Below are 13,967 nucleotides of genomic sequence, written 5' to 3'. Positions count from 1 at the left end.
AACCCAGAGGCATTCAAACGTCAATGGGGAAAAATCAGCAAGGCTATAGCAGAAGAGAGTGGAAAATAGATAATTTCACGGTTACGACGGAAAATCGGATTAGTGGCTAAAACTTGAGTGAAGCAAGACCTCAGGGCCAAAACGTAGATGGTGAAATAATGACCTACACCTGTTATCGATTTTAGCTAACTATGTTGAATAGGTCAAATTTTACAGGTCATTTTGTAAGTCACCAGTTAATAAGAATAGCACAATAGGTGTGGCAAGCGCAAATGGATTGTGGAGGTGAATCCTCCTTCACCTGTCCTAATTTCACTTACTACTACGACACATGCAAAGTGCACCAAATTATTTCACTGCACAGTTCTGGTACCCTACTCCTTTGACCAACTAAAGTTAATTTTTCAAAGTTAATTGACGCATTTATTAATGTACCGATGATTCATTTTGGCATCCATCGAAAATTTATTTTTTTCTTAAATCAGAATTACTTGATAATATATAGTGTAAAACGGGGCGCCTAGCGGCGCCCCCCTTCACATCGGCGCCCTGGGCAGCCGCCCTGCTTGCCCACCCCCAGTTTAGGGCCTGCACATGACGCACTGGCACGCCGATCCTACGGAATCCCATGTTTGTCACGTTTGTGGAAAAGATTTCCGCATCCTTTCCTCCCTCAAGGCACATCTCCGACTGCACGACGAATCTCTCCATCACGGGTGTGAAACCTGCGGAGAAAAGTTTAAGGTGATACCTTGAAGGCACACTGTGTCAAGGTGCATGGTGCGGACCCTGTGGTTTGTGAGGACTGGTAAAAATTTACAATTTTTGTAAAATTTTAGATAACTTAAATTTTATTTAATCATATAATATTTTTAATTAAGATTTAAAAACTGTTAAAATTGCAGCGGGGGAATGTTCACGACGCAAATTGGACTGAAAAAGCACAAGTTGACACACACCGGGATAAAGTCGCATAAATGTGATGTAAGCGAACGGCGAGGATCAAACTGTTTTTCTTGTAAACTCGACATTTCAAACTTTTAAAAACCTACTAAAAATTATTTCTTTCTTGCAATAATTACTAAAATTTGCAAAATTCCAAACTTATGGTTTCCGATGATCCGACATCTTGGCGGTTTGCGGGGATAACAACTTGATTTAAAGTTTCAAGCTTTCAAGAACTAGCCGTTCTCTTCATCAGGAAATTGTTTATAAAGATTTTTTAAAAGTCACAATCTAAGCGTTTTTTTTTTCATTTGACAAGTACATGATTGTTGAGTAGAATTGTTATTGGAAAAAAATGTTTGTTACTTAGTCACTTATAAAAAAATGGTTTATGATTTTTCAGCAATGCGACGCCGCATTTTTAGATAAGCGAGCTCTCACCTCTCATCTACAAACTCACTCTGATCTGCGACCCTACCCTTGCCCCCCTTGCGAACAAGCGTTCAAAAACAAGGAATACGTGGTAGGACATGTCAAGCGGATCCACACGCCCGGCTATGTCGTCCCCACCCCACACAAATGCCCCCAGTGTGGGAAATCCTTCCAGACTCCGTTCTTCATGAGGGCACACGTCCTCCAAGCACACACCGAGGAACGACCCTTCACCTGCGACCAGTGCGGAAAAGGATTCGTTATGAAGTCGGCGTTAACCCTGCATTTGAGGGGAAGGCATGGGATTGATGTGGGTGTGAGAAAAAATAGACTGCCGAGGTCCAAGAGGGACAATTTTGGAGGAGATGAAGAAGAGGGTCGTTAGCTTTGAGAAGAAATTGGTTTTTGCAAAATTCTACGTTACGGGTTTTTTGATGAGTTATTCATCCTATGTTGATGTTTAATTGTAGAGGTTTTTGTAAAAGTAAAAGATGTGGAAATCTGAAATGTGTATTTATTTTATGGATTTCATTAGCAGATTGTAATGTTTTTTTATTAACAGTTTGAGCCGCATGTGCATAATATATACCAACAGTGAAATAAATCGGTTCAACCATATTAATTCTTACAATACTGAAAGTGCAACTACATAAATTAATATGCTGGGTCGGGCTAAAAAATTACTGGTCCTGATCTGAAATTAAACTCCGAATCTGTTGCATTTCTTACCCCATCAAACTACATTCGCAGGTCATATTTAATATCAGCGTACGTGCCTAAAATTTCCCTCTTGCCCTGTAAATGAAAAACATATTTAAAAAATACAAAACAATTTTCAGTTCCACAACTATATGTATTGACGTCCTATTTACATGCTAAGATTTTCTTGGATGAAAAATACATGCAATTCGACTAGCTTTCCGACTGAATGTGTGATATTTATAATTACATTTTGTATGACATTTGTAAAAATAAGGTAAATTGAATAAATCTAAGTAATCCTGTTATAGATTTATATCAATAACAAAATATTTCAGTGCACTCGTAATGCATATAGGTATTATACTGTATAATTTATACATATTTGTAAGTATGCTTGTAAATACATATATCCAATGATAAACATTAATCTTAATACTGATTGTCTGGTTCATTCCGTCAAGATTTCTTGTTTGATTACATTTACACATTCCATGATACATAGTATACACAGCTCGAAATTGTAAGTTATAGACCGGATCATACTCTCCGTTGTAGCCGTTGTAGGAATGCATTAAAAAAAAGTTGTAACGTATTAAATACATACATATGTATACCCCCAGTGGTAACGTGCACTTTCTTATTTTAGGTTTTGAATTTTTATAATTTTCAGCAACATTAGAGTGTCATTGTATAATTCGTGTCAAACAACTTATTCCTAAATTCAAACCCCACTCTTTTCGCTCCTCCAATCATTGGTCCTCGTTCACCCTTTCCACTAATGAAGAAAAAGAGTGGGGTTTAAACTTGGGAATAAGTTATTTGACGGTCGCTTCAAACAGCAATGAACTATGTGTATACACTTGTATGTGCATAAATATGTAAGTTTGCCGGTTTGCCATAAAATTATAATAAGAGTTGTTTTGGAGGCTACTCTTGAGTCAAATTGACTGACGTGGAGTAATTTCCAGGAAAGAGAATTTCTGGTTTTAGGCAGTAGTTATTAAGACTGTCCCTTCTTAGTGGGCGTATTCTGCAAATGTATTTATTTAATCTGGAGCTTTATTCATGCTGAGTTCATTTCTTATTCACTCATCATTTCGACTGCGTTAAAAAAAATATAAAGTGTTTGAATTTACTGAAAAAATTGATTTATTTATTATTTTTGATTAGTACTCGTACCATCTTCGTCTGGTAAGGTCGCAATACAGTTACTTCGCATAAAAGTATCGACTATAATTTGAAAATCAGTTTATTCATTAACCCTTAATTAAAGAATTATTTTAGTAATCAAATTACGCGAAGAAGAAAACAAATTACAAATTTTAAGTAAGAGATTACAAGCTACAATTTATCATAATTCCAATTCTTACAAACCATACCAAATACTAAAAGTCTTTCATTTTATTTCCAGCTTCACCTCTGAACATCATGGGAGCAACTCAAACCACATTTTGCAACGAGTCAGAAATTCCGGTATCCACAGGCTTATCGGTCGTCTTCACGTACTACTTTACCAAAACACTACTACCCCAAGAGTGCGTGACCTATAAAGTTGGCCGGGTTTGGTTCACGGCCTTCGCACATTTTCCCTCTGTTCAAGATCCCAGGTTAAAAATAGCCTTTGGAGACTTTTACTTCCTTATGAATGAAACAACCGCAGTCGGACTGAGGATTGGGATGGTTGACCCGGATGAACTTTCTTACCTCACTGTGACCCCTGATGAGGTCAGACACATCGTTGAAGCAAGCCACGGTTTCATTACTAGCGATTTTTACAATATGTACAACACTTTTTGGATGGCATCCTTTAGACTTTATACCAGAGTTTTGAATTACTATGCGGGAAGTCACCATAAATTTAAAGTAAACGGGGGACCGACTAGGGTCGTCCGTAAGATTGATAAATATGGCAAACCGGTTTATATTTTTCCTCATTTGGAGAATTTCCGACCTTTGGAGTTGTGCATTGACTGAATGAATGGAAATATCAGATTAATATTATGAGACAATTTGAATCACGAGAATTTTATTAAATCTAGTGCAGCCTAGGAAATGTGTAAAAACTAGGAGAAGATTCTCCTGGAATAAATCAACCATTAAATACAAATTTAAACGCTTTATCGAACGCAATCCTTAATTACTAAAAGTATGTATGTATATGTTTTCCTACATATGTATAATATCTTTCGTGACAAACTTTAAATTGTACATGAATATCTGTACTAAATTGAAAATGTCAAAAACAAAAAAAGCCAAACTTAATCTAAACAGATCCTCAGTTACTAATTATATGAAAACGAGCAGGAGGTAAGTTTTTCTAAAGGAATAGCAAGTTTTTATAAGAAATTTGGTGTTTTTATTTCATGAACTTATTACATATGTATATAATGTCTGCATTAGATTCTTCATCAGATATAAATATATAATGAAATTGATTTATATGTATAACTTATATAATTATATAATTTATATAAGTACAGTAAGCTGTGCAATTACATATGATGTGTGTACCAGGCAAGTGTTTTACATTTCCCATATCTCAGGATGGTTCATTATTCGTAAACAATTTGTTGTGGCAAGATCCAACCAAGGAATTCTTGTTGTATCATGCAAATCTGTACTGTATATTTTCTGCTCCCAATTAACAAAATGAATGCAGAGTAAAAGTAAAAGTAAAATTAGGTTATCAAAAGGTTTTATAGTCCATTGAAATACATCTTGTAGTACACGGGCTAAACCATGCCTTCTTTGAATTTCAACGTCAGCGTCGTCCCTGAGACCGAACCGTCTTTCTGTAACGCTTATCTAAAAATATATAAATATAATGAAGGTCAAATTGGGAATTAAAAAAAGTAAAGTTGACAAAAAATTTTCTTGAAAATAAATGCTACTAGAACATTTGTGCATCATAATTTTGCAAAATATTTATTTTTTATTTCCTTCGCCTTCTGCGAGATGAATTTCATGTCACTGCTCTGCAACCCAGACTACCCGTCGTTTTGTCCTACGATTTTGTACAAAAATAGCACATTATGGGAAAATGTTAGAAATATTGCTCGTTTTCGAAGAGGCTACAAATGTACATATTTCGACCAACATGCTAAAAATAGGTTTACTCATATGTATATTTGTCATTCCTAAATATATGAATGACATGCATAGCTCGAGTTATGCAACAAACTGTAATTAATAAGCGTTCACATTCTTCCCCATTGTTCTCGGACAATGGAATAATATATGTAGTAATGTGAATGTCTTCTTCTTACGTCTTATGCTCAATTTCACCGTCACAAATATCCAGACATTTAGTCTAACTTCATGACTTCACGTAGCCAGCCACTCTCAAGTCAAAAATCTTCCCCAAAATTCCATCATCAAAATTAATTTGCACTTTGCTTTGGGTAAACTTGATTTAATTTATAATTTATTTGTCATAAAGTAAAACTTACAATTTCGCATTTTCTTCAGCAGAAAAATGCTCGCGTTGGGAATTGCGATACACCTCACAGCCATCTTAATTGAGGGACAGGGGACCTGCACTTGTCCTTCCGCAGCCAAAGTTCCCGCTGAGGTGCAGTTTATTAAATTCTATAACCCTTTAACAAACCGTCGTAAATACATGTAAAGAAGTAAATAGCTTCAGTCTCATTTCATCCCTACCACTCCCACAATATCGTTATAAAACTAAATTCTCCCGCATTTCATCCATATGTAGATTTAATGTCTGTAATAATCTCATTTTGCCCCGGGCACACCCCCTGGCGCCAATGGGGGTGGTACGATTGCCCCCAAAAGTAGATAAAATCCTCCTTCCGGGATTATATGTACGATCCGATTTCGATTATCTCTATATGTTATCCAACAATTCTGCTGACGGACAGACAGACAGACAGACGGATAAAATCTTCTAATAAATTCACATGTAAATATCTGTACGTTTCTCTATTCCTGACCGCAGGACTACGAGGGGAAGGAGTTGCATTTTTGCGGCACTCAGGTCACTGGTCAAAATTGAAGTGTTCAGGACCTGACCAGCCAGCCTCCCAGGTGCACATGTGCGAGGGGCAATGTGTTCTTTCAAAATCCAAGGACAAAACGACGCTTAATGTCGGTTGCCTGAAGATGAAATTCATCTCGAAGCAGATGAAGGAATAAATAATAATAAATATTTTGCAAAATTATGACGCGGTATGTTATATGAGAAATTAAAATAATATGAACACTTAAAGATTCAATGTACTATTTTGCAGTTTTTCGTTTCTGATTTTTATTTTTCTAGTTCCTTATAAATGTATGTATGTATGTAAATGACAAGCATTAATTACTAAGATTCGTCGCTCACTTATGTATGTACACGTTAATTTTCATGCTATCCATTACAAGTGTTCTGTTAGATATAGATATGGGCTTAGATTTAGGCTCCAACTTATTTTGTAGAAACTTCCCACCTGTCTTGATGATACCTCCCACTAGCTGAAATCTTCACTATGTCGGTTTTTTTAGCCACAAAATTAGCTAGTGGTAGTCACTCATCCTGGAGCTTTTTTTCGAAACTTACATAACCTCTATTTCCCGTTTTTTGGATGGTAAAATTCAAACTTGATGAGTTGATGTACTTGTCCCATCATCTTGAACGAACGAACACATTTGTGAGCAAAACCGTACCTGAAGCAGGGTTCGGAAAACCCTGGGTTTTTCTAGAAAAACCCAACCCCGGGGGTTTTTCCGGGGTTTTGGGGGTTTTTGTGGGTTTTTGGGTTTTTGTGGGTTTTTGTGGGTTTTTGTAGGTTTTGGGGCGGGCTGAAGCAAAATTCCTAAAATTACATATTAGAGTAAAACCAATTAATTATTCGAAATCAACAAAGAATTTTCAGAACTTTAATTGACTTTGATTATTAAGTCAAAAGTTCATGTTTAACAAGCAAAACAGAAATAAAACCATGAATATGCAATGATACTTGGAAATTCAAGTCACACATAAAAGTACTCAGAATTTCATGCTGAATCCGAAAATTAAATTTAAATTGGTTTAAGTTGTATTTTAAAGAATCTTGTTTCAATCTGCCCCAAAATTTTACAAAAACCCAGGAAAAACCCACAAAAACCCACAAAAACCCGCAAAAACCCCATTAAGCATTAGGGTTTTTCCGGACATTTGATACCCCAAAAACCCACAAAAACCCCAAAAACCCCAACCCACAAAAACCCGGGGTAGCGAACCCTGAGCTGAAGGTCGTTAGCCCCTTCATAAAGCTCGTATTGTCGTGTAAAAATTTTTAATTTCAATCAGAAAAAAAGTTTGTATGCATTTTTACGGGAATTTGTTCATAATGGGTGGAATTCAATATTAGGCAATGCCTAGGCAAGAGAAATTTTCCCAGTCAAATTTTATTTGTATTCAATATTTGCTGCTTAGGCAAATTATAAGCAAGTGCTGAGCAAAATATCTAGGACTTTTTGTATTCAATATGCACAAATTCCTAAATTTTTTGCCTAAAGGTATTCCAAAGCAAAAAACTTGCTGAGCATATGCTTATCTACCCAAATGCTTATCATAGCGTATATTTAATTCCACCCAATATCTTTAATTTAGGAACCAGATAAGTGGGGTGCCTACCACTAGCTAATTGAGTGGCTAAGCAAACCGACATAATGGAGATTTCAGCTAGTGGGAGGTAGCGTCAAAATAAGAGGACAGTTTCAGCTAATCAGGTGGTGCATTAAATTTAGGCCATAGATATGTATCACAATTAATGATCTCGTGTGTTGCTTGTAGGTACATATGTATGTATAGCTTGAAAAACCCTTTAGAGGTAGCCCAAGGCAACCGTACGACAAACCCTGTTTCCATATTTACACGAAATTCAGTGACAGAGAGAGAAAAACTCGGATTCTGGTGGATACCACCACCATCGCACGACAGTGCCGTATCCGTCTCGCTTTTTTTTCTCTCTGTCAACATTGCAGTCATCTATCATATCACATCACTAATTAGTGCAGAATTAATTATTATTAATATTAATAATATTAATAATGTAATATTAAGTTTCTATGTTTGTTACGGCCTTTGCCATACAAGATGGCCCCCACGGAGACTTTGACCTCAAAAAAGTCATGGTTCCGGTCATTTCTCTTCGGACAACAAAAGCTGAGAATATAGCTATTTTGACGTAGACAAATCTGGCATCAGGTTGTCAGAAGAGAAATGACCGGAACCATTAGTTTTTTAACGATTTATGTGTATGGGAAAAAAAGCGCGAATATTCGAATTTTGAAATTTTTGATGCATCAAAATGTTCTTATTCAGGGGGGAATTCGAATGTCAAATGCAAGTTGGGGCCTAATTCTTGTTGTACCGAGTGTATACTAGCTTTCTCATTTTTCCCAGTTTCTTGTCTCAATTTTTAAAGGGGGTGTGGTTGCATACAGTTCTTAAATTCCTATACTACGTGAACCCTTCCACCGAAAATTAAATTTGTAATAATTTTTATGGAAATCGTTGAGATCGATGCGAAAAACATTTATACGTATCCTTCATTTTCCATCTTTATTTAATTAAAATAAGCATAACGTGGGGGGTGCGCATCGAAAAAGTCTTTCATTTATTTTTGTGTCCTTCATCGACTTGGATACGTACATATGTATGTAGTTTACAAACGCAGATAGGGACAAATTTGTAAGGCGCTGGTCGTTTAGCTTTTTTAAATGAAAAATGTAAATTATACATGCTCTGGGAATACAATTTAAATGCCACTGACTAATAAATTCTGTACATATTACAAACGCAGAAATGTTGCACACATAATTTTAAATATATAATTTATTAATAAGATGTGTAATAATTTTAACACTTAACACAAATTACAGGAAAAGGGTGTTCCCTTGTACACTGTAAATAATCTGGTAATCAACGTCACCAAAACGTACAAGTATATTACTCTACAAAAGTGGTAACGGTAAGTTGTACCATGTGGTAATGGCTTGGTAATAAAGTTTTACCATCATGGTAACGAATTTTTACTACCTGGTAAAATATTATTACCAAATTTATTATCGAGAAATCATTACCTGTGTGACTTTACCGGATTATTAAGAGTGTACATACCTGTTACCTATATTTACTGATATTTAACTAGAATGCATAAATATTTTTGGGGATATTAGGGACGAGCTTGCATTGCCACCAAAAACAAAGTTAGGAGAAGAAATTGAGCCTGAAAATTCATTCCCAAACTGCAAGACCAGTATTTATGTATGTACATACATAGCTCGGAATTTTTTAAATAATTATGTATGCTAACATGCGAACTACATAGTACTGAATATCCCCATCGGTTTAGTGATCATCTAGATTTTTAATATTGCCGCCGCGAAGGAAGTACTGCCCTAGATGGGGCTCCTTCTTCTTCGTCATCTTCCTCATTGCCGAGATAGTGACACGGGCCGAGCTGAAGCCTGTTACGGTTGCCACGCAATGGACGATGATCCAACGTACGCCATCTGGTTTGACCTTGCAAACCTGTTCAAAAATGTAGTTTTCATTCAAAAGTAAGTCATGCCGATTTATGATTCAAGTTTTTCATTCACATTTACTCATTTTCTTTCAAATTCATTTCATTTCGTTACGCACTTCATCGGACTTCATTTCTTCGCCCCATGTAGTAAGCATGGGGTGAAAATGAAATTAGTGAAGAATCCTTTCATTCATAGTCACTCATCCGAAATGTCGGAATCCTTCAGCCATTTTCATTCAAATTACAGAAAATTCATTTTCATTCACTATCATTTACTGTCATAATCAAAAAATCTTTACTTTCACAGTCACTCATCTGAAATCCTTCAGACATTTTCATTTAAATGACAGGAATTTCATTTTCGTTCAGAGTCATTCACTATGAGAATAAATCAAATGAATGATGATGAACAGTTATATATATATACCTTGTCCCTCGGGAAATCCGACGTTAAGATTGTACGTCACGGAGCTTGGCCGATTCGCTAATTTCATTTCTTTAATGCTCAGGTCGTACTCCAACTCCATCTTGTACGCTTGAAGTTCGGTTTGATCAGCATGGACGCGCCTGAGATATGCAAGTCGGCCTTCCTGCATTTTTTCTTGGTGGTGATGGTCCTCGTCCATCATTCGCTGCTGGTGCGCCCTGTCCGCTGCCGCGCTATCAATTTGGCTTTTAAGCTAGACAAAAATAAGGTCGCAATTGCATTTAATAGTTAATATGTAGTGTACCTTTTTGAATACCAAATGCACAGGGAATTCTATGCTAACCCAACTATTTATACACTAACAAGGGAACCTCATCCACTGTCCAATCCCGATTGCCTTCCAAATAGCCTTAATCGACAGATAATTTAATGAAACTAAAAGTTTCTTATAGAACATGCGGTGCAAAATCGCGTTTTCGCGAAATATTTAGCGAGAGCTGCACCAAAACGTGCAATTTTCCCAATGCTTTTAACATACCCCACCAGCTTTTTCGAATGATGAAATGAACTTTAGAGAATATTGATAAGTTATATACCTGTCCGCGTAATTTCAGCCCGATCACGAAATGCAAAAAAGTTATGCTAAATAATGCAATTATTTGCCAATTTTTGCAAATTTGAAAACTTTTGAAAAATTTTGAAACAATTTGAAAACTTTTCAAAAAATTTGAAAAAATTTGAAAAAATGTGAATTTTTTCTAAAATTTTCAAATTTTTTCTAAATTTTTCATATTTTTTCAAATTTTTTCAAAGTTTTTGAAAATTTTTCAAATTTTTTCTAAATTTTTCAAATTTTTTCAAATTTTTATTTTCAAAATTTTTCAAATTTTTCACATTTTTTCAAATTTTTTCAAATTTTTTCAAATTTTTTCAAATTTTTTCAAATTTTTTCAAATTTTTTGAAAAGTTTTCAAATTGTTTCAAAATTTTTCAAAAGTTTTCAAATTTGCAAAAATTGGCAAATAATTGCATTATTTAGCATAACTTTTTTGCATTTCGTGATCGGGCTGAAATTACGCGGACAGGTATATAACTTATCAATATTCTCTAAAGTTCATTTCATCATTCGAAAAAGCTGGTGGGGTATGTTAAAAGCATTGGGAAAATTGCACGTTTTGGTGCAGCTCTCGCTAAATATTTCGCGAAAACGCGATTTTGCACCGCATGTTCTATGAGAAACTTTTAGTTTCATTAAATTATCTGTCGATTAAGGCTATTTGGAAGGCAATCGGGATTGGACAGTGGATGAGGTTCCCTTGTAAATAAAAATTAGTAAAATTTACTCAATGCTGAGGAAAAAAGAGGATGACACAACCAAAAGGTAGAATTTGTCTAACCGTTGTGCAAAATTTGAACACGTTTGACTTAATATTTCTGAAACACTTTATAAAATTTATAAAATAAATACGTACCTTTTTTTCCTCTAACCCCATTGTTCGAGAAGTACCGTAAACACTGGCTGCTGCTCCAGCTAAAGCTCCAAACATTTGTCCCTGGGCCTAAATCATTCCCAATGTTAATATTTTGTAAGGGGCCGTATATGAAGCATTTGACCGATTTTTTGAGAATTTTAACCGCTACCCCCAAGGTGTTACCGTTCCCCTAACATGGGAAGAATAGGATGGCTTGACCCCCCCCCCTCCCCACCCCTCAAGTCGATCACATGCTTTCTGCACAATCCCTAACATGATACGAATTTACATATTTCAGTGAAGTTTACCTGGCTTGGATTCGAAAGGAATGAAGGCAGACCATATTTCCCGTCCATTGCTATAACTTGCGGGATAAAGTACCCAAGTAAGTGACAATTAGCTAATTGATTGCTAAGATAGGAGCTTAAAACCGGCGTTTTAAGTTTAGCAGTACTTTAAGCAGTCTCAAGTAAAGGCTAGCTCCCTCAAATGAATCCTTGCAATTTTGCGATTCAGCTTTTTATACGATACGACGTGATAAAACCGTTGCCCAAATACAAACCGGATGCACATATTTACTTTTTTACAAAGACCTGAATCACAGCAAAAGGTAGTGCAACCGGACGTTGTGATGCGATATGAAACGTTGTCTAATAGGTGAATGAACTTTATCAATATTTGCACAACCTTATTTCCATCATCAAAACTGAATGAATGATCATAACGATTCATAATGATTGACGTATAAACCACTTGCTGATTGACCGACTGACCCGATTTTTCATACCATCTTCAAGTTCCATGAGTTGCAATTGATACGCTATTTCTCCATCATCTTTTGTGTCAAGTTCTTGAATTTGGGCTTCCTCAATTAGCGATATCATTAAATCTTGATCCACGCCGAGATCGTTATCGATGTTCAACCAGTTTTCTCCTTTAGACTTATCGGTTTTATCGATATGGTTATTTTTTTTATTTTCATTTCCTCCCAAACTGGCAGATTCGATAAGATAATCAATTTCCAAGATCAATCTTTCCAATTGGATTTCTCTTTCGTGCTTCCGTTCCAAGTGGCGCAGAGTCATTTGCAGCATCCGCTCTTCGTGGTGGTGCAAGCAACGCTGAAGGGTAGATTCATGTAATCTTGCGTAATCTGCTTCCAGAATGTCTTTCTGTAACTGGATAAATAATATGGGTAATTTATATATGCGGTCTTGTCTTTGTTTATGAAATTTGTGAAAAAATATGAAATTTCAGGTTAAAAGTGCACTCTTAGAAATCCAGTATTAAAATACTACCAAGAAGTTCATTTATTACTCTACCAAAGTGGGATTGATAAGTAATACCGTGTAGTAATTGCTCAGGATTAAAGTTGTAGATACCTTGTAGATATGAAATTTTGCGGACAGGTATGATTTTAGTACCAACAGGTTAATACCGAGTGATCAATACCTGCCTGACCATACCAGATTTCTAAGAGTACACAGTTGAAAAACGGGTTAATATTTGTACAGGATAAACATTTACTATTTTTGGCAGTATTTGCGATTTTCGTATTTGTAAACTAATAATTTATTATTTTTATGTCCAAAATAATTTAGAAGCAATTTACCTGTTTCTTCTTTACTTGGAGATCGCATAGAGTTGCTACAAGTTGAGTTCCAGCACTAATCGCGCCTATAATTGCGAATGCCTGAAAAATTTAAACGGTAAATAGTAGCCTTTTCTAACATTAGTCATTGCTTATGTTGTAGATGCAAACTTACAGCCATTGTCGTGACGCTCTTGAGTGTGCTTTGTAAAGAAAGCTGAGACGAGAAGTGTGAAAATGCATGTATATAGTTGTACTGAAATACATGTTAATCGAGATACTGGAAAATATATCAGTAGATAAGGTAAATAATGTACTTACATATGTACTTTATACATGATTTGCAGAGTAATCTTTCGTTTTGGGTTTACTCAGTATCCTCATATCTACTTATTCGTATTTGCATCAGGGTATTCCGACCCAGGGTTTTATTGGGTTGGGTTTTTTGGGTTTTAATGGGTGGTTGAAGAATAAAACCCATTGGGTTTTACCATGTTAAATGGGTTTTATTTGGGTTTTAATGGGTTTTATTTGGGTTTTAATAGTTTTTAGCTGGGGTTTCCCTTAAAACTATATTCTAAAAGCTGAAAAATCTATCATACGTGAGACCAAGTTGTTTTACGGCAGCTAAGCAGTTTAGTTCTTTAATATTGTAAGTTTTGAAACCAGGAATAAATCAACGAACCCATCCCTAACCATCATATGTTTCAAGTGTACAAAAAAGTGATTTCGGAATGTTTAACTGATCATATATTATTTAATACTACTCTCGACCATAATAATTGCTTTTTACAGATATTATTTTTTTGCTCATAAAAATGTATTTCGTTGTTCATCAATACTCAATTTTTTCCAGAAATAATAATACACATTAAGATCGCTAA

The 13,967-nt window shown here is 35.5% G+C and overlaps 2 protein-coding genes across 3 annotated transcripts; one reads left to right on the top strand and one right to left on the bottom strand.

Annotated features, from left to right (window-relative positions):
• The first annotated feature begins 594 nt into the window (after positions 1-594).
• LOC110861306 (zinc finger protein 558) lies at positions 595-1,762 on the top strand. Its single transcript, XM_022110411.1, has 3 exons — positions 595-716; positions 906-984; positions 1,349-1,762. Exons 1-3 carry the CDS (start codon positions 595-597, stop codon positions 1,760-1,762), a joined length of 615 nt encoding a protein of 204 aa, XP_021966103.1.
• Positions 1,763-8,870: 7,108 nt separating this feature from the next.
• LOC110861340 lies at positions 8,871-13,358 on the bottom strand. 2 transcript variants are annotated; one of them, XR_004833167.1, is made up of 7 exons: positions 13,259-13,358; positions 13,105-13,185; positions 12,266-12,670; positions 11,493-11,579; positions 10,021-10,273; positions 9,381-9,598; positions 8,871-9,293 (listed from the first exon to the last, which is right to left on the bottom strand). XR_004833167.1 is itself a non-coding variant. In XM_035844648.1 (6 exons), exons 1-6 carry the CDS (start codon positions 13,262-13,264, stop codon positions 9,435-9,437), a joined length of 996 nt encoding a protein of 331 aa, XP_035700541.1. In that variant the 5' UTR covers positions 13,265-13,358; the 3' UTR covers positions 8,871-9,434. The 2 variants fall into 2 exon arrangements, 1 of the variants encoding a protein (XP_035700541.1); XM_035844648.1 differs by having other exon boundaries at positions 8,871-9,598.
• Positions 13,359-13,967: the final 609 nt, after the last annotated feature.

This window comes from Folsomia candida, unplaced genomic scaffold (genome assembly GCF_002217175.1).
Source record: "Folsomia candida strain VU population unplaced genomic scaffold, ASM221717v1 Fcan01_Sc040, whole genome shotgun sequence".
NCBI classification, from domain to species: domain Eukaryota; kingdom Metazoa; phylum Arthropoda; class Collembola; order Entomobryomorpha; family Isotomidae; genus Folsomia; species Folsomia candida.
The sequence above is the reverse complement of the archived record's forward strand: the minus strand, read 5'-3'. Positions and strand labels throughout refer to the sequence as shown.

What these genes read in the sequence shown, in the direction of transcription:
- LOC110861306 (XM_022110411.1), top strand. Translation starts at nt 595, where the DNA reads ATGACGCACTGGCACGCCGATCCTACGGAATCCCATGTTTGTCACGTT. An exon ending in GACGAATCTCTCCATCACGG is followed by an intron (nt 717 to 905) that starts GTGTGAAACCTG and finishes TTAAAATTGCAG; the next exon opens with CGGGGGAATGTTCACGACGC. An exon ending in TAAAGTCGCATAAATGTGAT is followed by an intron (nt 985 to 1,348) that starts GTAAGCGAACGG and finishes ATGATTTTTCAG; the next exon opens with CAATGCGACGCCGCATTTTT.
- LOC110861340 (XM_035844648.1), bottom strand. An exon ending in AAGATGGTATGAAAAATCGG is followed by an intron (nt 11,580 to 12,265) that starts GTCAGTCGGTCA and finishes GGAATGATTTAG; the next exon opens with GCCCAGGGACAAATGTTTGG. An exon ending in TGGGGTTAGAGGAAAAAAAG is followed by an intron (nt 10,274 to 11,492) that starts GTACGTATTTAT and finishes ATTTTTGTCTAG; the next exon opens with CTTAAAAGCCAAATTGATAG.